The sequence below is a fragment of the Thamnophis elegans genome, chromosome 11 (assembly GCF_009769535.1).
Source record: "Thamnophis elegans isolate rThaEle1 chromosome 11, rThaEle1.pri, whole genome shotgun sequence".
Lineage (NCBI taxonomy): Eukaryota > Metazoa > Chordata > Lepidosauria > Squamata > Colubridae > Thamnophis > Thamnophis elegans.
The window spans coordinates 26877409-26905398 of record NC_045551.1 but is presented as its reverse complement, the minus strand read 5'-3'; the positions used below and the strand labels follow the sequence as shown (position 1 = coordinate 26905398).

The 27990-nt window shown below is 41.2% G+C and overlaps 1 protein-coding gene across 1 annotated transcript in view; it reads right to left on the bottom strand.

The window, feature by feature from the left end:
* The window catches only part of NLGN4X (neuroligin 4 X-linked), a 233906-nt gene that overhangs the window by 177886 nt on the left and 28030 nt on the right, over positions 1 to 27990 (bottom strand). Inside the window, exon 2 of the mRNA XM_032227020.1 lies at positions 5212 to 6074. Coding sequence (XP_032082911.1) covers positions 5212 to 5683 — 472 coding nt within the window. The 5' untranslated portion in view covers positions 5684 to 6074. The remainder of the gene's footprint in view (positions 1 to 5211; positions 6075 to 27990) is intronic.

Here is a 27990-nt window from a genome sequence, read left to right as displayed (position 1 = left end):
CAACACCAGCAGATGACATGGCTCCCCAAATCAACACAGACTGTGGAAACTTCACACTGGACTTCAAGCATCTTGCAGGGTGTGCCTCTCCATTCTTCCTCCATACTCTGGATCCTTGGTTTCCAAATGAGATGCAAAAGTTGCTCTCATCAGAAAAGATGACTTTAGACCACTCATCAACAGACCAGGTCTGTTTTTCTTTAGTCCAGGTAAGACACTTCTGACATTGTTTGTTGTTCAGGAGTGGCTTGACAAGAAGAATACAACATTTGAAGCCCATGTCCAGGATCCGTCTGTGTGTGGTGGCTCTTGATGCACTGACTCCAACCTGAGTCCACTCCTTGTGAAAGTCCCCAACACTTTTGAATGGCCTTTTTCTGACAATCCTCTCCAGGCTGCAGTCATCCCTGCTGCTTGTGCACCTTTTTCTTCCACATTTTCCCCTTCCACATAACTTCTTTTGCAATTACATTTTGATGCTTTCCCTCTTTATGGAGGATGTCAGTGATAGTTCTCTGCACAACTCTCAGGTCAGCAGTTTTCCCCATGATTGTGATTCCTACTGAACCAGATTGAGAGACCATTTAAAGGCTCAGGAACCCTTTGTAGGTGTTATGGCTTAATTAGCTGATTAGAGTGGGACACTTCTTGCCTAGAATATTGCACCTTTTCACAATATTCTAATTTTCTGAGATTGTGGATTTGGGGTTTTCATGAGCTGTAAGCCATAATCATCACAATTATGACAAATCACGGCTTGAAGTATCTTGCTTTGCATGTAATGAGTCTATCTCATATATTAGTTACACCTTTTAAGTTGCATTACTGAAATAAATGAACTTTTGCACAATATTCTAATTTTTCAAATTTCACCTGTATATACAATTATTTTGGCGCAGTGGTATTTAAATAACTCTCCAAAACTATATGTGATTTTTTTTCAACACTCTCCTGTTCTATAAAATAAGTATCAGACAAAATTGAATTAAATTGATTACTTTATTTGGCCAAGTGTGATTATACACATAAGGACTTTGTCCCCAGTGCAGAAGCTCTCATGAAAGTAGAATGCCATGAAAGTATGCTCTAGCAAAAAAAAAATTCTGGCAATTACAGTACATTCCATAAATGCATGCCAGAGATAATAAATTTCCAAAAATTAGATGAATTAATTTGATATCTACCCATTTCAAGTTAGAGACAAAATAAATGAACTCCTTCTATATACCGTATTTATCGGCGTATAACACGCAGTTTTAAAACTAAAATTGCAAGCTTAAACCCTGCCTGCGTGTTATACGCCGATACGCCGGGTCCCAAACTGCCTGCTCCAGCTGATTCACCGGCGCCCATGAAAGGAAGTTTTCTTCCCTACTGAAACAGAAGCCGCAGCAGGAGAGCGAGGCTGCTGCCGGCCGTTTCACCTTGTGCAGCGAATTTGACTGGGTCCCGGGGCTTCTGCCGGGCGGCAGAAGCCCGGGAAGGCGAAAGGAAGTTTTCTTCCCTACTGAAACGGACGCTGGCCGCAGGAGAGCGAGGCTGCTGCCAGCCGTTTCACCTTGAAGGTGAAACGGCCGGCAGCAGCCTCGCTCTCCATGGATACTTTGACCTTCCCACAGTTGCTTTTCTGAGCAACTGGGAGACAGAAGGGACGCAATCTCCTTTCATTCTCCCTCTGCCTTATTCACTCGTTCGGGCAGCAGAGAACGAAAGAAAATTGCATAGCCAAGGACAAAGGAGCCTGCAGCCTCCTTCATTCAAATGTTCAGGCAGCGGGGATGGGGGGGGGGCTTTCTCGCATGCCTTCTTTCTCTGAAGCGCTGCAAACCTTGGGATTGTGTAGCAGCCAAAGATCGCCTGGTTAAAAAGGAGGAAGAGGAGGCTCCACTAGTCCGGAGCCCATCCGCGGTGGCAGGGATCCCCCACACACATACACACACACACAAGGAGGGAGGAGAGACAGAGAGAGAGACAGACACACACAGAGAATGACAAGAGAGACAGAGAGAGGGAGGGGGGGAGATAGAGGTAAAGAGCCACACAGAGAGTGAGAGACAAACAGATACAGGGAGAGGGAGGGGGAGAGGGAGGGAGTGTTTATGCACAGAAGGAAGATTTAAAACTTCGGAGTGAATCCGGGAAGAGGGAAGAGATGGAGGACTGACTTTTCACTCCGATTTCTGAGCCCCCAGCTGTTAGTGACGGAGAAGGACGAAGGAAGAGATTGCATTTTTGTTAGGCTGAAAGAGCTGTGGCGTTTTAAAGAAGTCCCGTTCTTTTTATTTAAGCACGAAAGGAAAAATCTCCAAAAAGCCCGGGGCTTGCAAAGCATCACGGTCTCAGAGAATGCAAATGAAGGTGCTTATCTCCCTGCCCGGCTCGGAGTCATGCTGAGTCCTATTCAGAGGGCGGAGGGACGCTGTGCTTTTTTTTTTTGTTTGTTTATGTTCTCACAACCATGCAAAGGTGGGTTTTGTGCTACAAGGATCTTTCTTTCTTTCTTTCCCTGTCTGCGGTTCCTTGCAGTTGCTTCGGTTTAAAGCACCGTTTCTCATTCCTTGCAAAACTGGGGCAGGACTGCCTCTCCTTGCAGCAGGCTCGGTTGCAAAATGTTTCCCTGATTTGGTTTATAAGTTCGCAGCAAGGCAATCCAACAAATAGGAAAGTTTTAATAAGATTTTCTGACTTTATTTGGTCTCTGCTGCCACCCCCAACCCCAACCCCTCCCAAGGAGAGAGTGGGAAGGAGAGGAAGGAAGGAGGGAGGGGGAAGGAAAAGAAGGGAGGGGGGAGAAGATGGAAGGAGAAAAGATGGAAAGAAGGAGGAAGATGGAAGAAGAAAGGAAGAAAAAGAAGAAGGGAGGGAGAAAAGAGGGAAGGAAGTGGGAAGAAAAGGGGAAGAGAGGGAACGAGCAGAAAGACGAGGAGGATGAAGTTGATAGGCAAGAGGAAGGAGGAAGGAAGGAAGAAAGAAAAAGGGAGGGAGAGAGGAAAGAAGAAAAGATGGAACTAGAAAGGAAAGAAGGGAGGGAGGAAAGAGGAAGACAGGGAAAGAGCAGAAAGACAAAGGTGAAGGTAGATAGGCAGAAGGAAGGAAGAAATAGGAAGGAGGGAAGGTGAAAGGATGGAAGGAGGAAGGAACAGAAGCGAAGAGGAAGAGAGAAATGGAAAGAGCAGAAAGACAGAAAAGATAGATAGGTAAAAGAAAGGAAGTTGAAAGAATGGAAGGAGGAAGGAAGAGAAAAGGAGGAAGGGAGTGAGTGAGGAAAGAAGAGAGGATGGAAGGAGAAAGGAAGGAAGAGAAGAAAGTTTGCCTTTTAAGAGGAGTTAATGTTATAATTCATGTTCTAATGTTATAAATTTTAATCCAACATTAAGTTCCGAGCTTCCAAGTCATTTATTTTTAATGAAAAAAATTTTTACTCAAATTTTTGTGTTAAAATGGGGGGTGCGTGTTATACGCCGGTGCGTGTTATACGCCGATAAATACGGTAATATTTTCTTCCTCTGGATTATTTTCAATTATCTATAAATTACCTGATTTTATATTAATATTTATGTAAAGTGAGCCCCTTAATTTTGGTATCAAAATGATAGTGAAAATACAAGATTCCTTTAGATTAAATTAAACAAACAGTAGAGTTCATTTGCTTTGTGCATATGTATGAGATAGGAGGTACAGTTTCGGCTTATTTATTGCATGAAATGGAGTAAATTGAAAAAAAGGCTATTTATTGAAACCTTTCACATTCAGGAACAAGCTGGTAAAATTGCCTCTGTTTGCTTGTACAAAATAAAAAAAGGAAATTGGAGACTGACTGAAAATGTTTTATTTTCCTTTATATAATGTCACAACTGAACTCTTCCTTCCTATGCAACACCATAGTTCTCCAGTGACATCATGCTAGTTTGTTCTTCTCGCTTGCTGCGAAATGACTGGTCATACTTTTTCATAATCCATCTTGGCCAATAGGTTCTTTATTCCATCAACAAGAGGAATGTCACTTAGCCTTGGAAAGACTGAACTACTAACTCCTTCAGATGAGATGGAGAAAAAAAAATAGATGCATTGTAATATGCTAATAGGAAAGGGGATGGAAAAGGTGCTAAGTCTTCATAGCTTAAGTGGTTTTTTTCTTACATTATTAGTAGGAGTAGCAGCAGTAGTAATAGTAATGTTTCATTTTCCTTTTTTAAAGGTATGAAGTAAGAATTAATTATACCAGCAGTCTGCCAACACTCAACAGAATCTTAAATATAAGCACATATCAAAGCAAAAAAGCAAAGCAAAACCAAACCAAACCAGAATAGTGATATTCAGAGGCCTCAAGTGCTTTGCTATCTTAAACAATTTATGCAGAGTACATAGATGGTGATAAATCTATGGTTATGAACAAAAGCAAATTGAAATGAACCATTTAAAATATTTTACTAATACATATCTACAGGACAATTTTATATTATTCTGTATAATAGAGCCAAAAAGTTATTTGCTATGTAAATCACTATCTTTGGGTAAGGAATAAAGATCAAAGCTAAGGCTATTGGTAAGAATGTTAATGAGGGGTTATTTAAAATTAGAATCTTAAGAAAAAACATAAATATTTGTAATAGAAATAATCCATAGAAAAATAATTAGGGAAGGATATTTCTTTGAAACAATTAATGATAACTCCTGGTTATTTTGTTACAGTTATTGATTGGCTTATTTGCAATTGTCTGAATTAAGAATTATATATCTATATACACAGTGAGAGCTACTAAAATTCTGACATTTTAAAAATCAAAATTGTTATGATATATAGATGTATTATTTACTCTAAGTAATAAAAAAAACCAGGTACTTCTAATAGTCGATGATTATTAAAACATTTTCTATTAAAATAAGGTGTAGACATTTTTGTTCATTTCTTAAAATATTACAATTTCTTTATTTTTTGTTTAAATAGCCACAGAACTATTTATATTCTTTAACTATATATCTTGACTTTTCCTCTATGAACAACCAGAGATTGACACAGTGCACTCTTTGAAAGGAGATTTGCATGTAGCAAATGTGAAAAAATAATACAGGCTATTCTTATAATGTTTTTAATCTAATAAGAACCTATAATTTATAGTTCATCACTCAGGAAGAATTCCTACAATGTATGCTTCAACAAATTGTGCAAATTGGCCAATTGGCCAGTTCATAGTTAGTGAATGTACTTACCATCCTCAGTTGGTACGTAAATGTTCAGAAAAAGGCAGTCTTCATTTTGATCTTGCACATAGGTCATTACAGTATCCAAGTTGGCAGTAAACCAAACTGGTAGCATATCATTAAGCAGGGATCTCTCATCCAGATACTGTGGGCAAACAGCAGCAAATTGTGTGGCATTCCGTATACCAGTCCATGAAGAAGGAGGCTCTGGGGGTTGGAAACGTCTCTCTCCAGTTGGAGGAGAAGCATAAGGGACTCCCAAATACTGTTCCACAGGACCAAGGATTTCATTGGGCAAGGGTGTTCTTACACCACGGATTTTGCCATAATTTGTAGTTACAATTGGGTATTGTGCTTGTCCCTCAATAAGCGTAAAACGTATTGCTAGGGCAGTTATCCAAAGGAGGAAATTAGAATTCAGCATGACACAAATAGGAGTAAAAATCAAATACAGCCATAAGAGTCCCACTGGCTTTGACATGGTTTCACATCAGCATTAGCAGGTTCCGAAGACGTTCACAGCCAGGCAGAAAAACAAATTTTGCAGAAAAAGACTGAAACAGCAGTGAAAATTAGAAAAGTGTATGAGGTGTATGAGGAAGAGAATAATTTACCAGGGAAAATGTAAAGTATTATTGGTCAAACAGGGAAAACCCAATTTAGATGTGGTAGGTATGTCAGCAGATTAAACATAGACAGTTCCCAGGAACACAAACAGCAATGGACTTCTTCTGGCTGCAGCCCATCCCTTGATTCTTGTATTTAATGCTGATGTCACTTATCCAAGAAGATGGATGTCCAGATACTTAGAGCCTACTATGCAAATCCATTTGAGGGACCCATTTGAGTTAATTCCATCATGATGGAGAACCCTGCCAGGGAAGAAAAAGGGAGAAACAAAGAATTATATTTTACTAATAATAGTTCTTTTTTTATAAAAAAATACAATTTTATTATTTTGCCACAATTTTTTCCCCTCTATCCATTACTGTAAAATAAGGATGCAAGAATCGCTCATTCATGAACCATAGTGGAATACTCTATCCCTCTCCAGAAAGTCACGACCAGCCATGCTTTAATAATCATACTAAATATTAGCTACCATGTCCATTGGAGAAGAACTGCCATGTACAAAACCTAAATCTAATAATGAAATCAATTTACTTAAACTTAAAGAAGTTTAAGCAACAGAAATGTTGAGCTCAATTGCGGTGATAAGTCAAGAACTACTTATAGTTCAGTATGCCAATCAAGCTCTGGACAAATATGTAGTCCAGTAACTTAGACTCCTGTTTGTACCATATAGAGTGGGTGGGAGTTGTAATGCAAAACATCTCAAGAACTGTCTATATCAGTCATAAACTCTATGAATCCTAATGAAATGAGCCACAGTCCATGAAAGTTTATTATTTTAAATAAAATCTTTTAGTCAGATAAGGGTGCTTCCAGACTCCTCTTATACCATTCTAGACTAATGCAATAGCTCTCCTCCTACAAAATCTACAAAAATCTAGCTTGTCCTCCAATAGCTCCTTTCCAAAATTCAGGTAAAGAATCCTTGCAGCCCAGTCCAATGGTTCAAGGATTAAGCTGAACATTTTTGTATACTTAACATCCTCTCTGCCAATTGTTATTCTATTACTTCTGAGCATTTCTATCACTTTTATTGATCCAATGCACATTTTTATATATTGCCCGTCCCTCAGCCTGGTATATCTAAAAGTAATTTGAGCCTAATCTTTGCCTGTAAGCAAAATAGTGATCTTTTTAATTATATTCTATTTGCAGTAAGAATAAGAAATGTCAGTTCAAGTAATTTCCTACATCAGGACCTAAACATAGCAAATGAAATTTCCAGGGATCTTGAGGAAATAAACATTAAATGTTATCAGGGTAGGTATTTCCACTTTGTCCTGAGGGTATAGTCTATTTTAACATGGCTGTTTATATTCACCATTAGCTAGTTCTGTCACAATATGAAGTAATTTTTGCAGAATCATTATTCATAGCAAGTAAGCAGAAACAAATTTGCTTTTTTAACAAGGTTGGACAGGGAAAAAATAAACAAAAATTACATGTGAATTTTCATTCATGAAAATATTTTTCTTCTTTACAAACAAAATAAAAACAGATTCATTCATACCACAGTCCCCCTTCTCATTTCTATTAATCCTATTTAAGAGTAGAATTATCAGGACTGTGCATGCTTCAAAAAATGACTCAGGAGTGAATAAACCCAAATACATTTTAATGTAGTTTAAAAGCAACTGTAATTTTGGCAGCTTCACATGGAAACCTGAAAAAGATGTCTGAGAGAAGTTACACATATAATCATGTGAGAACCAAATCACTTGTTTCAAACTAATTTCAAAATATGAAAGGCACCACTAATTAATAAGAAATAAGAAATTTATTTCTCCAGAATATATTTTGACATCTGACAGATGTTTGACTTTCCAAAGATGATGGAAGTGAAGCAATCTGCCTCTAGTTCCAACTACTACTACTATGTCATTCTCAACAACAGATAATACTCCAGATACTCCCTAGGAAAGAATCACACTTGACGCCATAAGTGTTAGAGAAAAGGTACTTTTACTAGAGATGCCAAGTGCAGCATGAATGGGGCAAGTTCAGAGGAAAAACAACATGAAAATTGTATATTGAAAGCAATTCCCACTGTTCAAAACCCTCCCCCCTTGAGAGCAGTCCAATCAGGTCTTAATCCATTTGGGGGGGGGGAGACTCAGTGCCTCAGGCACAAGTGTAAATTTCTTTCCCAGGACTGGTATCTTTGAAGCTCAACATATGCTCAATTTGGCACTTCTGGCTCCTGTTAGTGCCCATACTCCCCAATTTCCCATAGCATTCTCTCACACCTCCAGATGTTTCCCCTCCCAGTTGCCCCCTCTCCCCTGGTTATGGCAGTTGCACAGTGGCACAGTTGGACGACCAATGTGATGAAGCGCACCAGACTCTTCCTCACTAAAAAAACATCCCAATATTCACTGGGGATGTTTGGGTACCGCCTTGATTCATTTGGGGTTGAGAATGGTGCCAGCCACAAGCGTTTTGGCTTTGGGACCTAGCTAGGGGTTGGTATCTCAACCTCTTTATCTAGCATGTACCTCTGGTGGAAAGTGTGGGAGGGGGAGGTCTGTGAGATGCAGATATTGTGTAGGTCATCATTGAGCCTATCTTGGAAGCATTCTATTAGAATGTCCTCTGGTCAATTGGTCAGCCAGTACACCAGCTCACGAAACTCTTGGTTGTACACTGCCAATCCTCTGAGCCCTGATGGACGTTTTTGATGTGGGTTTGGGCCTTGCATTGGGTGAGTGGGGCTTTGATCTGCTTGCACAAGGCAATCATGAATTGTTCGACTCTTCAGAGCTCTGTGCATAATCATTGTGGCAAAAACGATTCACTTTGCAGTGGTGCCTTCCAGGACTATGGTCATGCACCAGACGTGGCCTGCTTTGGTGGCTATGTCTGCTCTGTACTCCTGCATATAATTTTTTTTTTTTAAATATATTTTATTCAATTTTCACATTCCATTTGCAATCATTTATATACAGGGTATTTACTATAAGAAAAGAAAAAAAAGAAAAAGGGAATAAAACGAACAAGTAAAAAGGAAACACAACTCATCATTCACAACCCCACCTAACCCTTCCATCCTCCATACACCCCATCTACCCCCTCCAACTTTCCTTTCTCCCTCTAACACTCCCCTCCTACTTCCCTTTCCCCTCAAACCTTCCTTCTCCCCTTACTCCCAGGACACCCTCCTTACATTCCCCTTACTCCTTCCTTACTCCTCCCTCTTCTTTCCCTCTACCTCCCTCCTTGGTGTATGCCTTTATTCGAGTGTTGTTTGATCTGATAAAAGTAAAATGAACCAAGGAAAAAAAAAAAAAGAAAAAAAAAGAACCACCGTATATAAATACATTCTTGTTCTTATTAAGACTATGTTAACACCCCCCCACCCCACCCCCCACAATCCCCATCCCTAATCCTCCCGACTTCCCAGGGCCCACACCTGGCACTACCTTCTGTCTAAAATATCTTGTATACATATGGATTAAAAAATAAAAGTAATATATCAAAAGAAAAAAAAAAGCAGAGAAAAAAAAAAGGAGAAAAGAAAAGAGAAAAGAGAAAAAAAGAAAAAAAAGAAAAAAAAGAGAGAAACCACTCTTTGCGTTGATCTCAGCCCCCCATCTTTATCTATGCTTAAATAGTATAAATCATTCTATCTATATTTTATTCTCGTCTCTTACTTCTTTGCTATTTACCCCAACCTTCTGTAGATTCTCCCGTTCCTCTTCCTAAACCTCATGATCCCTTCCAATAAAATTTAAGCAACGTGGTTCATGCCATATATTCAAATATAACTTTACAGACAAGTAATCAAACTTTCCCTTCTAGTAAAATTTAAACAGCGTAAATGATCTTTCTTTACCCCCTTTTCAAACAGTAATTCAAAATAATCTAACCAAACTTCCCCTTCTTAGTAAAGTTAAGCAGCGTAGATCAGATATTACTTTACACAGGAATCAATTTCTATCTTAAGATAATTCCAACCGACTTCCTCTTCTAATAGGATTTAAATAACTTAGTTCATTCCACATGCATTTTACCCTCATCCCTCACTTGTCTGATATTTACCACTATCAAATTTATACTAGCATTTGTTTAAAATATAACTCAGAGCGATTTAAGTAGCATGGATCATTCCACATATTCAAATAATACTTTCAGCAAGAGTCAGTTAACCTTCTATTTTAAGGTAGTCCCTTCTAACAAAGTTTAAACAGCATAAATCATTCCGCATTCTTTCTACACTTATCTTAAGATAATCCCAAGCGGCTTTCTGTTCTAATAAGCTTTAAACAACGTAAATTTTACCCTCATCCCTTGCTTGTCTGATGTTTACCACAAATAACGTAGTTCATTCCACATGCATTTTACCCTCATCCCTTACTTGTCTGATATTTACCACTATCAAATTTATACTAGCATTTGTTTAAAATGTAACTCAGAGCGATTTCAACCAACTTTCCCTTCAAATAAAAGTTAAATAGCATGGATCATATTCAAATAATACTTTCAGCAAGAGTCAGTTAACCTTCTATTTTAAAATAGTCCCATCTAACAAAGTTTAAACAACATAAATCATTCCGCATTCTTTTTACATTTATCTTAAGATAATCCCAACCGGCTTTCTGTTCTAATAAGCTTTAAACAACGTAAATTTTACCCTCATCCCTTGCTTGCCTGATGTTTACCACTATCAAATTTATGCTAACGTTAATTTAAAATCTAGCTCAAAGTAGTTTCACCCAGCTTTCCCTTCTGATAAAAATTAGTCCGCTTTTTCTACCGGAGGTCTCAAACCCCCATTCAGTCCTCAACTTTAGCAAGCATTTTGAAGTGTCTAAATTCTCGATCTCCGTTTTTCTGCTTCTCCGAGGGAGGAGGGGCTACCCCCTCCATCTTGCAGCCACATGGCCAGCCGCTTGCCTTCTCCTTCCGCTTGTCTCTCCTCTCTTCCAAGCGCGTCAGGAAGTCCCGCCTTCAGAATCCTACAATAGAAATCTTGAGCCTCCGAAACAGAGTTAAGACGAAATCTTTGATTCTCAAATGTAACCGTGATACCAGCAGGGGCCTCCCATCTGTATCGAATCTGTTGACTCCTAAGCTCCTTAGTTAAAAAGGTGTAGTCCCTTCTTGCCTTCAGCATCTGAAAAGGAATATCTTTGAAAACAATCAGGTCCTGGCCGTCAACTCGGAAACTGTTATTATGAAACTTTTGCACAATCGCATTTCTAGATTCTTTTGTAGAGAAATGTATAATTATGTCCCTCGGGAGCTGTCGCTGTTCCGCTATCAATGAGTTCTGGCGATAGATTTTCCGAATCTGCCAATCAAAGTTAAGTCCCGGGCTTCCCAGCGCATGGCTGAAGGCTTCAGCAAAGGTCTGTTTCAAATTCTCTTGCTCCTTTTCACGGAATCCTCTGACTCTTATTGCAAATGCCTTCCTATTAAAATTTATCATCATAAGCTGTTCTTCGTTATCTCTAATTTTTTGTTGTAAAATTTGAATATTGGTAGTCAAATTAAAATTAGCCTTCTCCAGACTTTCCAATTTGTTCTCTATTTCAGCAGAGTAATCTGACAGGGCAGACCCGGCTGCAAACGTATTCGCCTTCATTTGATTAACTTTAGATTTTAGATCATCATAAAGTTCCAATACAAATTCCTTAATTTCTTGCTTAAAGGCATTAAACATTTTAAAGAGATATTCCTGTGTTAAAAATTCTCCAGTAGAGGGCGTAGGAGACAAAGGCTGTGTTTCCAGAAAAAATTCTTTAAATTCTTTAGACACATTTGTAGCAAGACGCTTCTTTGATCTGGGTGCCATAATAAATAAACAAGTAAGCAGCGCTTCTCTCCCCTCTATTTCCAAAGAAGAAGAGTTTATTTTGTTAAGGAGCGGTCTGCAGGAAGATAAACCCGGCTAAGTACATCCAGTAATCATCCACGGAGAGAAATCGCCATTTTGAGGTCTATTTAGACAAAGAAGTCTCTAAGACGAATGGTGCTGGTATTTAAGATAGTAATAAAAGCATAAATCTCACAGGGGTGGTACCCTCCCGTATCAATTCTAGCTTGAAAAAACTTTGTTTTGTCCTGGGGGGGGCTAGCCTGTCTGGGGCTGCCAAAAAAAAAAGGCAGCTGAGAAGAAATGGCTGGAGATAAAAGCTCCGCTTCGGCTGGATCTAATCTCTTTCCACAGCCAAAAAAAGAAAAAGGCTGTGGCTTACGAATAGACCCTAGCCTACGGAGCTATCCTCCCTGCCCCTTTCTTAGCCAAAAAGGGGTGCTATCTATGATCTTATTTAGATATACAAACCAGATCTCTGAGGAGCTCGGTGGAGCCCTCCTCGGCAACAGGCCACGCCCCCAGGAAGTCCCTCCTGCATATAATTAAATGCCTGGGTGAGGAAAAATCTCAGTTGTTTTGGTTCTCTTACATACTTCAAGCCCAAGGCAGGAAGTCTCTGTATCCATCATCTGGGAAGACAACCTCTCTCAAGGAGGGGGCTATACTGCCTTAACATCTGGTGACCCAACTGCTCGGGCCAGGCTAGGTCCAGGTGAGACTGCTGCTCCCCCCATTGTGGCCACCTGTGCTATGATGCCATCTCCTGCCAGCCTCGGTGGGAATCAATGGTCTGCCAGATGGGCAAAGGGATATTTGGTCTGCCAGTTCCCAATGGCATCTCTCAACACCCTTCACACTTGCTCCACCAGGTCTTTTTGTTCATCCAGTTCCCTTGGGACCTTGTCTTTGTCCTTCTCTGCATGATGCTCCCATCTCCTGGCTCAACAGTTCCCCAGGTGTACGTTACACTGAGTGTTTTTTCTTCCATATCCTCTTCCTTCACCCTCAGTGTGAGCAACCACCAGGGCCTTCTCGTAGATGCTCACTTTCCACAGCCATTCAAACTCCTCTTTGAGATGATGCAGTTTGGCGGGGGGGGGGGGACTTCATCCAGGCCACATTCGTGGTTTGTCATTTTTTACTCAGTCTCCTCAGTAGACGTTGGTCTCCTGTTTGACTGCTACAGTGGAGCTTCCTTATTGTCAGACTGGCCCCAGCTACTCCCTAAGAAAGAACAACCCTCAACTCCATAGGTGTTAGAAAAAGGGTACTTTTACTAGAGATATTCACTGCAGCATGGATGAGGCAAGCTCTAAAGAAAAATTGCATGAAAATCATATATTGAAAGCACTCCCCAATGTCCAAAATCCTCCCTCCAGTGTGAGTAGTCCAATCAGGTCTCATTCTGATGTTTTGGGAACTCAGTGCTTCAGGCGCCAGTGTAAATTCCTTTCCTAGGACTGGTATCCTTGAAGCTCGGCAGATGGCCAAGTTTGGCATCTATGGTTCCTGTTATATCTATACTCTCCAATTTCCCATAGCATTTGTTCATATCTCCAGCATGCTTCCCTTCCCTGATACCCCCAACCTCCTAGTGATGGCAGTTGCTTACAAGCTTCAAAGAAAGTTAAAATGAGCAGCTGACAGCTGGAAGAGTTGACTGGACTGATGCAAAACTAAAATCTCTATATAAAGAAAGGCCAGAAAAAAGGATAAAATGAATCATACCTTTCATTGATGCACTGGCATTCACAGCTTCTATGTACCAAGAACCATAGGCATGGAATATTACAAGTATATCAGACAGATGAAAAAGAAAGACATTGGAAGAATAAATGAAGAATAAATGAAGAGGCACTGAAGCTAGTATATCATGAACACTTATTAAATACAAGAAAGAACAAGCTGGCCTACAAGGAAGATCAAATGAATAATAGAAAGGAGATGTGTCAGGGCAAAGTATTACATGACCAATGCATTAAAAAAAATAGGCAAAGCAGATAATAAGACAGGCCAATGGCTAAGAACAGGAAAATTGAAAAAAAGAGACAAAGAAGCTAATTCTGCCAGCACAAGACCAACCCTTAAGAACAAATATATGCAAAGACAGAATTGAGAAGGCAGCAACAGATTCCACTTCTGTAAAGAAGCTAAAGAGATAGTGGAACACATCTAGTTAGCTGCTGCAAAATAACACAGACTGATTACCATCAGCAGTGTGATAAAATAGCAATAATGGCACACAGAAAAATCTAGAAGATATACAATTTACCTCCAAGCAAGAACTAGTGGATCACAAAATAGACAGAAAATGAAGAACTAAAGTGCTCTGAGACTTTAGAATTCAAACAGATAGACACTTGCCGCATTGTTTCACTGTAATCTAGAATCTCAACAATTCTAGGCACCAGCAAAATTGATTAAATATGGAGAAGGAAGGATGCTTTGGAATAATATGAGGGAATAATCTTGGGAGATAGGAGGAAGAGCAGAAGACTGAACCACCATCATAAAAAAGAAATCTCAGCCCACAGAAAGAAAAGAGGCATGAGAAGCTTAGAGGGACTCTCTATAGTTTTATGGAAAGTAAAAATAATGGAAGGGTTTCAATTCAATTCAAGGCTTTCAGACTTGCAACTTTCTGTTACTATAACCTTAACGGCATGTGCAGCATTAGTACTCATGACCTGTACTTCTTTTTGTGACTATCTCGAAGAACTGACATGGATAAACATCTACAGTATGTTCTAAACCTGCCTCAACTGCTTATACTTTAGGAAATGCCACAAAACCTGTGTCCAGATACCAAATCTGTGAAGAAAATAATCACAGGTGATTATTGATCAGAGAAACAATCAGAGTTTGTCTCAATGTGTATTCAACATTTTAATCACCATGTACAAATTTACGGAACATTGTTGATCTCTTGATCCAATAATTAAAAGTAGTTTATCAGCAATACTAAGGTAAAATAAAAATTACACTGGGGATGGAAGCTCATGATAAATTTAGGACAAACTTTATTCTACCTAAGGGCCAAATGGAAGTTCAGATGTTCATGGTGGCCACAAATGTTTGGCCATTTATATTTTTTTATGGACAAGGTAGCCTTTTATCCAACTATTTATATGCTCATTTACAGCTGAAATGGCTTTCTGTAAAGTAATTTGTGCAGGGATGGTTTGAAAATTGATTTGAAAGGTGATTTCCCTTAGATGAATTCACTTAGTATAAAATATGACTGTTGTTAATATTACTTAGATCTCACACAGTTAGACCCATACATTTCCAGGGTCAGTTTGAAGTATTGGCCCTGGCTTTTAAAGATTCCAATAGTTTATATTTGTGTTATTTAAAAAGCCAACATCATCCATATCCATTTGTCCATCTATTACAGGGACTCTACTGTTAAAGCAATTAGGGCATTATTAATGAAACAGCTTGAGATTCCATTTCATACAATATCTTCACCTCTATAATGAACCTTTAAGCATGCCATGAACTTATTTTGCTTATTTTTGATCATCTGCTTTTAACACAGATTTATTAACCAGCAATTTGATTTGATGTCTTTGAATTTTGTGATAGGAAATACAAAATACAATACAAAATATTAAAATATAAAATAAAATATAAAAATAAAAAATAAAATATACAAAATATAAATTCAGAAATGATAATGTATTATCTGAGGAATGGCTGTTACAATCAAAATTTATAAGTACTGTAAGAAGTTCAAAGAAGAAACCATCTAAGAGCATGCTGTTAAGCCTGCAGACGGTTCCTTTTGGGATCGTTGGCCTGTCACACTAATATTCTATTCTACTATGCTGTTTCATTAGTGGGGAATTTGGGGGGGGGAGAATAGTAAGGAGTAGAATGTGATGTTGCCAAAATAAAATTTCTTTCTAGTATCCAAGGTCATCTTTTGTTTCTACACCTCTGCACCTGCCCGGAACTGAATGGGTGGAACTGCCAGCATGGCAACGGAAGATTGGACCATGTGATGGACTTGTGGGTTTGGGGGCAAGATCATGAACTTTCAACTGGGTGGGGAAAACTGGGAAGCTTTCAGATTCAGGTTTCCACAGATGTGCCAACATGACTCTCTTAATACATTGGAACTTTGAGCAATACTTTGCCTTGGACTCTGATTTAATTTTGGATGTTATTTGGAACCCTGACACATGCCTCACCAGAAGACTGCAAATATTGTAAGGGATTTAATGTAGTAATTATATTTTTACAATAAAAAGAGCAATAAAATAATTATCCTCCAATGAGGCACCATCTTCACATGGCTGCGGCGTTTGGGTCTTCTGAGGAAGATGAGATGCCAGCAGTTCAACCGTACTGTAGTTTTCATTAGAAGAGCCAGGCAAAGACTGTCTCTCCATAAAAAATATGGTGAGATATAACCCATACTGGCTCGGTTGTTGCCCAGGTCAAAAAGGACCATGCTGGGTGTTGGAATTCCTGGATATCTGATGAAAAATGGACTTTGGGACTGTTGGCTGAACAACCAGAGCCAGCAGCTACAGAATTACTGCAGCAAAGGTATTTTACCTGTCATAAATACATAATGATTGAAAACAAAAAAAATTATCATTATTCTAGATCAAGTCCAACAAGAGGCTTTTTGAAATGAATGCACCAGTTCTGGAAAGAATAACATCCAGAATTAGATATAATAGAATAGAGGCTAGCAAATCAATGTCTATTTAAAATATACCAATGTATCAACTTTGTACCAATATTTTAAAAACTACTCAATGGTTATAGATTATGAGACATATTCTTTCTATTTAAAATAATGCATGTCTGTCTGTGTATTTGTACATGTGTGTATATATGCATGTATGTGTGTATCATACATACAACTTTGCATTTATTTATTTATTAAATTAAAAGTGATTAAGATAATTCTTTTTATTGAAGCACCAAATTACACATGGCTTCACAGCATACGTGACCTGACAAATGCGCGATAGACATATGCGTGCCAACAAAACCATGACGACAAAACCGCAACGTCAAAATTGCACCCACAAATTCACGACATCAAAATTGCGCCTACAAAAGCGTGATGACAATAAAATCTAAAAAGTTTTAGGGTTAGGATTAGGGTTATAACGTACGTATACGCGATTTTGTCGTCACACATTTGTCAGTGCGCTATTGTCAAAAATCAATTAGCAATTTTGATGTCGCGGTTTGGTCATCGCGGTTTTGTCGGCGTGCATGTCTATCGCACATTTGTCGGTGAACCAGAAAAAATACTACATTTCAACTAGTCTTACTATACAAATAGGTAAAACTTGCTGTTTGCAAAAATCTCATCTTTTCCAAAATCCTCTTGAAGTGGTATGAACGTGAAAACATTAGTTCGTTCATTTTAATTCTGAGAAAGTATGCTACAAATCACATCCAAAATTGTTCACTCATATAAAGGTCCATTGCTAAGAGGATTTGCAGAAGGAGACAGTCATTTTGTAAATGATTTTAGAGATCATTCAATGACAATATCCATAAGCAGAGTTCTAGTACTTGTTCTTAATATCCTGTCCTATTATATAATTTTAAAGACTCTATTGATACCATATACATATGTATAAGGATCGTAGTTAAACAGATGGAGAATGTTCAAACAAGGGTTTTTTTTTTAAATCCCTATTCAAAGTGAAGGAAAAAAGAAAAGAAAATCACAGCATTGTTTTTTCAGTGGCTGAAGATCCAAACTTTTATTCTTTTCAATCTAGACCAAATAAGTTGGAAATAAACAGGTAAAAAATAAAGTCCAGGACTATATAATAATACACTGATATATTATGATATCCTAGGCTCTTGGAAAAAAACTTGATGTAAAGGCCTACACCAGCTAAAAAACTGACAGCTATAGTGTCATATTGTTTTGTGAATATTATTATTATTAAACTACCAATTAATATGACTTGAATACTATTATCATTGACAAAATTCCCATTAGTCATTTGCAAGGTGACCCTACTTGGAATAACTTACATTCTGCAATTATATCTTTAGCACACTGAACAACAGCATTTGCCTATTTCAGGTCCTAGGGAAAGACTCAATAGGTAGATAAAAATGCCAAATCCAGTCTAAACATTTGGCTGAATGTGGGACAAATGACAATAATAATAATATTTCCCCTTGTGATATATTTAGCACAAAATAACAAAAATAAAATACTGTATAAATGCTGTTTAATTAGATGGAGACCTAAAATCTTTACAACTTTGCAGGAAAGGAATACAGATAATGAAGAAAAGAAACAGAATATTTTATTATTCATGGCAAGTCCCTGGTAAGAAAACATGCTGTCTCAGTGCTTTTCTGTAATAACAGAGCAAAACCTGTTAAAATGATTTGCTTGACAGCCCTTATCATCCAGCCAAACACATAAAATTTAAAAATGTCACCCCGTGTTTAATTACATTTCGTACATCACTGAACTTTCAAAAATTTTAACTCAATTCAGCATCTTTGTTCCGGGAGAACAGAAACTCAAGAAACAAAAAAATAATTTTAGTAGAATATATATTATTTCCCACCTCGCACACATTATTCTCTTTGTTGAAAGTGTTCAACTATTATAAGACATTGTTAAGGCAATGTGTTAAAAGTGCTATTAGGCAGTTTGTAATGCTACTATCCTGAACACATTTACCAAGGGAATCAGTATGAAATACTATCGAATGTTTTCATCCTATTGATATATTCTGTGCTTCTTCCTCCATATTCCAAATGTTAAACCAGTGGAGTTAAAGCCAAGCCACCCAAGAGTCTTTAGGAGTCTTTAGGAGTCTTTAGGAGTCTTTAGGTATACTTACTAATAATCCAAAACATATGAAAATGACTGCAATGCCTTTGCCTTCAGCATAAAATTTGTGTATGTAGTTTGTGTATTTTATTGCTACTGTTGTTCTCTGGCATACATTGACCAAATCTACTGGCTGGGGACAAAACTTTCAATGTTTATAATGTTGGTTTCAGAGGTGGGTTCCTACTGGTTTGGCCAAACCGGTAGTGGTTTGGCAGTCTGGATCGCTAGAACCAGCAGCGACCCAGGGCTGCCATGCCCTTGAACCAGTTCTCCCGGCAACACCTATGATGCAGCCATCTTGGTTTTTGCTTCTCTGCATGCACAGAGCAATTTTTTTTGCACTGGCTGGCCATGCCCCTGAACCGGCCAGCTCTGACATTTGCCATGCCGCAGCTTTGCCATGTGGATCCATAGAACTGCCTCTTCCTGCCTACACACAGGTAAGCAGCATTCACACTAGCCTAGCCCCCCCTCTGCCAGCTGAAACCCAGGTCTTACCTGGTTAACTGGGCAGCCAGCAAGGAAAGCGGAAAGTGAGCAGGTAGACGGGAGACTGGGCCGGCTTCCAATGCTCCATCCGGCATGGGTGGCAATGGTAAACAGTAAGGGAAGCAAGCCCTGGGCCAGCATCTGTACCTCCTTCCTCCGAGAGCTGGCTTGGGGTATGGCCAGCCTCCCCTGCTGCTGCACCCTTCTCTCACCATCGCCTTTGCCCCACACATGCCCTCTCCTTGCTGGCTGCCGCCTGGGCCCCACCTGGTCAGCTGGGCAGCTGGCTGGAAAAGTGGTGGGAGAGCAGGCAGGCGTCCAACGCTCCAACCTGGCTTCTAACACTCCATCTGCCATGGGTGGTGGCAAGCAGCAAGGGAAATGAGCCTCAGGCTGGCATCCCTGTCTCTTTCCTCTGAGAGGAGGAGGAGAAGCTGGGCGGGCCACAAAAGTCATGGGTCCAACCCAGCCAACCTTGAGAGATGGCTGAGAGGAAGAGCAGCGCTCAATGAGGCGACCTGGCTTGCTTTTATATCTCCCTAGCAGAAGCTTGGCCTTCTCCCCACTTCCCCCTAATTTCTCCCCACCCACGCTTGCCTGGCACTGCTCCTGCTGCTGTGGCTCCTTGTCCCATCACTGACTAACCCCCACCCCTCCCTCACCTGGCATGAGAAGGTAAGGCCAGCTGCAGGGATGGAGAAGCAGCTAGGGCTGATCATACAGAATCTCACTTTTGTGGAGCTTCTTCTGGCCCTTGTTTGTGCTGGGCATGCCTCAGTCATTTGGGGAGATGTGCAGCCTGCTTTCCACCCAGAGACACTGCCATGGCTTATCCAGGACCGATGCTGGCCTTCACATACAAGGGCTGACGGGGTGGGAATGGAATCCGGGAGGAGGGGACATCAAAAAGGGGAACAGGCCAGCAGCGCCAGCCATGACTTTAGGGCAGTGGGAAAAGGGAACTGGCCCCACCAAACCTTGCATGCTCACCCCAGGTGTCAGGCTCAGAGAAAGCCCTCACTCATCAGTTGATCTCCCCCATCTCTCTATGTCTGTGTCTGTGTGTCTGTGTGTCTGTGTGTGTATATATCTGTGTGTGTGTGTGTGTTGCATTTGTGCTGATAAATAAATAAATAAAGGGAGACTAGTATAACCCCTGGTATGCCCAAATATGGGAGGAAGCAAACTGCTTCCTTTCTCTGTCTATCTGCTCGTCACAAGAGACCATCATGACAGAAAACCATTATTTTTACTGTTGCTTTTGTTACATTTGTGTTGCATTTGTGCTTATGAATAAATAAATAAATAAATAAAGGGAGACTAGTATAGATCTATTTCAAGCTATTTAGTTCTCATCAGCTAGCCATACCCTTACTGGGATTTGAACCTGTGCTGTATTACATATTAAGCAGCTGTGTTAACCACTAAGCCACAAGGTTCTCCTCCTTTATCAGCTGAGCCAGGGAAGTAGGTATGTATTTTGTGTCACAACCCCTGGTATGCCCAAATATGGGAGGAAGCAGACTGCTTCCTTTCTCTGTCTATCGGCTCGTTACAAGAGACCATCACGACAGAAAGCCATTATTTTTACTGTTGCCTTTGTTACATTTGTGTTGAAAGAACAGAAAGCTTTTATTTATTTATTTATCAGGACAAATGCAACACAAATGTAACAAAGGCAACAGTAAAAATAATGGCTTTCTGTCGTGATGGTCTCTTGTGACGAGCCGATAGACAGAGAAAGGAAGCAGTCTGCTTCCTCCCATATTTGGGCATACCAGGGGTTGTGACACTAAATACATACATACATACATACATACATACATACATACACACACACACACACACACACACACATTGCTCTCTCTGTTTCTGAGTCTCTTCTCCTTGGGCCATGCCAGGAAGCTCGCCTTGGGGCGTTTCGCTACTTTTATTTCTTCTTTTTGGAAATTTATTGCCAGCTGTGGCAGAGGCTTCCTTTCGAGCGGCTGTCCTCCTTCTCCTCTTGTGCCCCCCTGGCTAACTGTGGCAGGGCTGGGAGGGTGCGCACATACAGGAGGCCCCCCCTCAACTGAGCACCAAAGTGCAGCAAAGGCACATGGGGTGGCTGGCTACTTACTTACAGATGGTCTTAGCAGGATGAAAAAGGACGCAGCTTCTCTCCTGCACTAAGGCCCCAGCCATTACCTTGCCATGTCCCCCCTCCACTTCTCCTCAGCTGAGCACAGAAGGCGCAAGCTCCAGCCCAAAGTATCAGGAAGCTAAGGCTACCTTATGGGCAAATATGGTGTGAAGGGAGGTACAGGACTGCTTCGCTCCTGCAGTAAGGCTCCGGCGACCCTCCTCCTCCTCCTCTCATGGGGGGGGGGGGGTAGGAATAACATGGCAAGGCAATGGCCAGAGCCTTAGTGCAGGAGAGAAGCTGCATCGTTTTGCATCCTGTTAAGACCCTCCTTAAACAAACAGCCACACGTCTTTGCTGTGTTTTGGCGCTCACTTGAGGGGTTTCTCCTCACGCGTGCGCACCCTCCCGGCTGCACAAAGCAGCTAGATGGGAAGGAAGTGTATATGTGTTTACTTCCCCCCGGTATTTCGCTCTGGTGCAGCCCTGGCATAATGAATATTTCCCCTCTAGTCATTGAAACCAACGAGGCGAACCGAGCTGCTCTTTTTTATTATGTGCCTTAAAGCACCAGCCAGCCTGCTTTGTTCTGTAGCCCCTCTCCTTCTCTTGCTCAACTACTACTGCCAAGATGCCGTCACGGCAAGCATGGTGTGTGTGTGTGTGTGTGTGTGTGTGTGTGTGTGTGTAGGGGAGGCATAGACCATTCAGCACTGAAGTAGAAGCAGCTGTGGTGGGGGGAAAGTGAGGCTTCCTTGCCAGCCTCCCCACTGGCAAAACATAAATTTTTGCTGGTTCTGTGGGAATGGCTAGGGGGCATATGACTGAGCGGGAATGTGCATGAGTGATGTCAAGTTGGCCATGCCCAATCAGTCACATGCCTCCCACCTAGCCACACCCATATAACCAGTAGTAAAAAAAATTGAAACACACCCCTGGTTGGTTTGGTACAGTGGTGGGATTCAGCCAGTTCACACCTATTCGGGAGAACCGGTTGTTAACTTTCTAAGTAGTTTGGAGAACCGGTTGTTGGAAGAAATCTCCTTTTGTTTTTTCCCACTTTACAGGGCTAATCCTGTAAGGAAGGCAGGAAGGCAGGAAGGCAACATTCTGGTGTTGTTTCTAGCCCGATCTTTATTGCCCTACTTACAGAAACCGCCTCTCCGGTTAACCTTTATTATATTGTAACAGCTAAGGCGTAGCGCCCATCAACATGAGTGACAATGAGTTGACTATGCCCACCCAGTCACATGACCATTGAGCCCCGCCTACCTAGCTGGTCATTAGAGCAGAGAACCGGTTGTTAAATTATTTGAATCCCACCACTGGTTTGGTATCATTTTTGACCCTGAGGAGGACCCTTACATCCTGAGAAGACAGACTCAATTTTGTGACATTCTGAGGTAACAGAGGAATCCAGCTTGGTCTGTGACACTTGTTCTTCTGAAGACAAAATCTATACTCTATAACTAGCACCAGTTTTTCTGTACTCTATTCTTGAATGAAGTATCAAGATTAACATTTTCTGTCTGACTTATTAAAACATGGGTCCTCAAACTACAACCCAAGGGCCGCATGCAGCCCACCGAAGCCATTAATCTGGCTCACAAGGAACATGAGGCTGCCCCTTTGGCCAAGTGCTAGAACTGAAAGGTAAGGCCAACAATTTTGTCCTGCAGAGATGTTCTGGAGGGGGGGGTGAAAAACAGGGCCATTTTTGCCTGTTTTTGGCCTGCAGAATGTTTCTGGAGGTGGGGGGGTGAAAATGGGGTGCACAGACACCTCAGGGGGCCAAAAATGGACAAAAATGGCCCATTTGTACCTCCCCTGCCTCCAGAAGATAAAGAGAGATAGACAGAGAAAGGGAGAGAGGAAGATAGTGGGGGAGAGAGAGGGGGGGGAGACAGGGAGAGACAGAGAAGACAGACAGAGACAGAGGGTGATTTCTCAAGCTCCTTGGGGCTGAGCAAAACAAATTAAAGTTTAATTTGTGTGCATTGTTCAAAAAATTGGTAAATTGGCCACAGCCACCTAGTCACATGATGTAGCCATGCCCACCCAGTCAATGAACACCTAACCAGCTGGTCCACCCGCCTCAATAGTCTGAGGGACTGTGAATTGGTCCTGTTTAAAAAGTTTGAGGACCCCTGTATTAAAGGATAGGAGGGTTTAGCTGCATGTTGAGGTACACATAGGCTAATGTCAGTGATGGATTGCAGGCGGTACGCCCTGGTACAGGCATACCGGAGCCAGCCCAGAGCACCGGATACCATTCCGGTACGGTACTCTGGAGGGCCCGCCCCCACTCCTTACTGTGTTTTAAAGCTGTCAGTGCTTCTGTGCATGCGCATGGCACATACAGTGCCTGCGCGATGCTCCGCTGAGCAGCTGGAGTGTCACATTTCCAGATACAACGCATCCACACGCCACACACTTGCACATGTGCCACACACATCCATGTGGGTGATGCCAGAGCCATTCCAACCATACCGGTTGGAACGGAATCCAGAACCCACCACTGGCTAACGTGTAGTGAGGACAGAACAGTGGCCAATAAAAGTGTGGTTTTATTATATAAGTCTGGCAAGTGTTCCAACATAAAATCAGAATGTTATTTCTAAAGACTTGATTTTTCTCCCTATTTCAACATTTTTACCATTTTATATAACAAATATGGTGCATTTTCAATGCTAGAAACAAGCCTAGTTTTATATCATAATACATGTATTGAAAATTTAACCAATAATTGAAAATCCTATACACATTTTCAAACTTCTTAAGGATTGTAAATTGCATTTTCTTTGAGGAAAAAAGATTACAGAAGTGTTCTCTTTGACCTACAACACTCCATTGAAAAGGTGTAATCTAAACTCCTAAAAATCATAACAAAAAATAAACGTATTAACTCTCCTGACCATCAATATGCCATTAATACCATCACTGCTATTATTATATACTATATAGTATCTATATTTGAATGGTGCATTAAGCTTAATACAGCAAAAATGTTTTAACAAAGAGATACATTGTGAAGACTATCAATAATGAAAATTATAGGGACTTGCATTTATATTCTTAAAACAAACAAGTGCACAACATGCTGCTACACATGTCACTGATTTTATATATTATGGTTCGTTGCAGTCAGCCAGATGTTCACTGCATTTTATCCACCAATTGAGTCCTTCCCAATGACCTATAATAGGCAGATGTTCATATTTAATGGTGTCAGAGGTATCCTTGCAGGATGTAAACTGTTCTGAGTAAAGCTGCCTTTTGCAATTGACTGATGGAGAATTTCTCAATGCTGATGATGTTCAAATGGTACTCCCATTTGTTTTGGATTGCAGCCATGGCATCTATTACTATTACTATTACTACTACCTTGGCTTTCTTTTGCCATAGTCATTTTATTTCTATTTGCAGGTTATCTGTATTTTATTATTATAGATTTAAATATATATTTAATTTTTAAAATAATATTATATAATCACCTTAATACTTTTATAACAAATTATATTGTTTATTATGTATTATATGTCTTATATTGTATGTATGTATGTATATATGTGTGTGTGTAGTATATGTATGTATGTATGTGCATGTATGTATGTATGTATGTATACATATACACACACATACGAGGCACACATATGTGTATGGGGTAAAACATCCATTACTCAGTCTTTCATGCTAACAAGTATTCAGAAGGAAATAAGAGCACATGCTTTACTGTAAGACTGCTCTGTTGTGTGCACATGAACTGCCAACTCCGAGTGAGTCTCTTAGGGCACAAGGAAATCCACACCATGCAAACAATAGCTTAGTAGTGTTTGAAGCTATTCCTGTACTTGTGCAATTTTTTTAAATATTTGTACGCTTATTATTTTCCTGGAGGTAATAGTAAAAGAAGGTTGTTTTGTTTTGTGTTTTCTCTAACTAGTACTTTATAGTTTTCTATAAAGAGGACAAGAGGAAGGAGGAAAAGTGCCCTTTTTTGATCCTCCATCTCTGTTTTACAGTGGTTCTCCTCTTACCTCTCGGACAGGTCGCAGTCGGTGTTGGTTGGGGGGCAGAGATCGACCCCTAGGCCCCTAACGTATGGGGTGCCGCAGGGTTCGGTCCTGTCCCCCCTTCTTTTCAACATCTACATGAAACCGCTGGGTGAGATCATTCGACGGCACGGGATAAAATACCACCAGTATGCGGACGATACACAGTTGTATCTGTCCGCCCCGTGCCAACTCAACGAAGCGATGGATGTGATGAGCCAGGGTCTTGAGGCTGTTAAAGACTGGATGGGGGTCAACAAACTTGTGCTCAATCCAGAAAAGACCAAGTGGCTGCTGTGTTTCCCTCCCGCGAATTGGCCAAGTGTCCCATCTCTCAGGCTGGGGGGTCAAATTGTACGCCCCTCAGACAGGGTTCGCAACTTGGGAGTCCTCCTGGACCCACAGCTGACTTTCGAACATCATTTGTCAGCTGTGACCAGGGGGGCATTTGCCCAGGTTCGCCTGGTGCACCAATTGTGTCCCTACCTGAACCGGGAGGCCCTCACAACAGTCACTCGTGCCCTTGTGACCTCTAGGCTGGAATACTGCAATGTGCTCTACATGGGGCTGCCCTTGAAGAGCATTCGGCGACTTCAGCTGGTCCAGAATGCGGCCGCGCGAGCGATCGTGGGTGCACCTCGGTTCACCCACGTAACACCTATCCTCCGCGAGCTGCACTGGCTGCCTGTTGATCTCCGGGTGTGATTCAAGGTGCTACTTATCACCTTCAAAGCCCTTCATGGTACTGGACCTGGGTACTTGAAAGACTGCCTACTGCCAATTACCTCCACTAGACCGATACGATCGCATAGATTAGGCCTCCTCTGAATTCCATCATCTAGCCAGTGTAGACTGGCAACTACTCGGAGGAGAGCCTTCTCGGTGGCTGCTCCAACCCTCTGGAACGAACTCCCCGTGGAGATTCGGACCCTCACCACCCTCCAGTCCTTCCGCGCCGCCCTAAAGATCTGGCTGTCCCGGCTGGCCTAGGGTTAAGACTCTAACCCCACTCGAATTGTGTGGCTGTTGTGTTTTTTAATATGTTGTATTGTCTGTATGCTGGAAACTGTTTGTCCTTCCCCCCCCCCCTTTTTTTGAACTGTGAGCCACCCTGAGTCCCCCCAGGGAAAAGGGCGGCATACAAATAAAGGGAAAATGAAAAAAATGAAAAAATGTTTGGGACTTCGCAACAAGTTTTGGATTGGGTTAAACCTGAAGGCATCCTGCTAGGACAGTGATGGTTAACCTTTTTGCCACCGAGTGGCCAAACTGGAGCATGTGTGGATGTGCAGGATGTACGTCGGAATGCCAGAACCTGGTCTGTCACGCATGTGCATGACGGAAACCAGAAGAGCAGCTGGCAATGGCACACGTGTCCATAGAGGGGGCTTTGCATGCCACCTCTGGCATGTGTGCCATAGGTTCTATGCTAGGAGATCAGTTCCTCACTCAGGATCAGCTTTAGCTTAAAATTGGAACTATGTATAGTATGAGTAGCCCACTTGCTAATCTGATTATATTACAATGTAAGTTTTGTGAGCATTATTTCTGAAACACCTCAGCATGTTTCATCTTGTTCTCCTAATATTTGAATTTCAATAATGGAACCTATAGACACTTATCAGGAAATGGTTGATTAGTTGGTTCATTGATTGGTTAAGACAGAGGAAAGGATAGATGAAGGGGGAGGTGGGAGAGAAATCTTTCCTGTGACCTTTAAATAATCTCTGAGGTTGGTCATTTTTCACTTTCACTACTAAATTTCCTATCTCTGTCAGCCCCCTGGTGTTATTTTTGAAAATATCACTCTATATTTTATTTTCCCTGAAGCAGAGTCATATTTTCACTTCACAGGGTTATCAGTTCATTTTCACCTCCGAAACTGAAGTCTTTGTTCAAATACAGCTTTTAGTTCTGCAGGAAAAAAAAGTAACTAAGCTTTGTCTTACTGTCCTGAACACATATCCATAGTTATTTTTAAGGATAACCATTCTTATGCAGAAAAAATAATGAAATGTTCCTTTGCATGAAAAGGAACCACATGCATGAAAAGTAGACAAATGAAATATATACTCTTGAGTCTGTTTATTTGTCACCTTCAACTGGGTGAAATTAGAAGGTATATAAGGCAACAATTACTGAATCAAGGTAACTCAAATGGGAAAAGTTGCAGATTGTTGGGACCCTTGATTCTTGTGGGAATAAAGTTTTGGAAAGTTGTCCTCACTTCATCTCTAACATGTCTTCCTGCTACACTTCCCAGAAACATATAAGTTTGTATGCAGGGGTAGGCTTCAAAAATGTTAGCAAGGGGTTCTCTTCCCAGTTGCCAGGTGGGCATGCAGGTGGCACGCGGAGCCATTTGTCAGGGCACATGAAGCCTTCTGAAGGCTCCTGAAGCCTCCGGGAGGGCAGGGGGATGCTGTTTTCGCCCACCCCATGCGCCTATAAAGCCTCTGGAGCCTGGGGAGGGCAAAAAAAGCATGCCAAAAATGGGGGGAGTGCTGATCAGGTGTGCATGCATGCTGGAGTCGTGTGCATAGCATTATGGGGGTGGCACGCCCGCACATGACCCCCCTGTACTCTCCCCGCTTTTGGCATGCGAGCCACAAAATGTTCACAATCATTGGCCTAGTTGGCCTCCTGCACCAAGGTCTGGAGGCATTTTTGCCCTTCCCAGGCTCTGGAGGCTTTCCTCAAGTCTCCAGAGAGTGAAAATGACCTCCCCAGGCTCCAGAGGCCCTCTGGAGGCCAAAAATGGGTGATTTCCGGCCATTGTGGATTTCTGGTAGGCCCATTTTTCACCCTCACCAAGCCACCGCGTGCACCC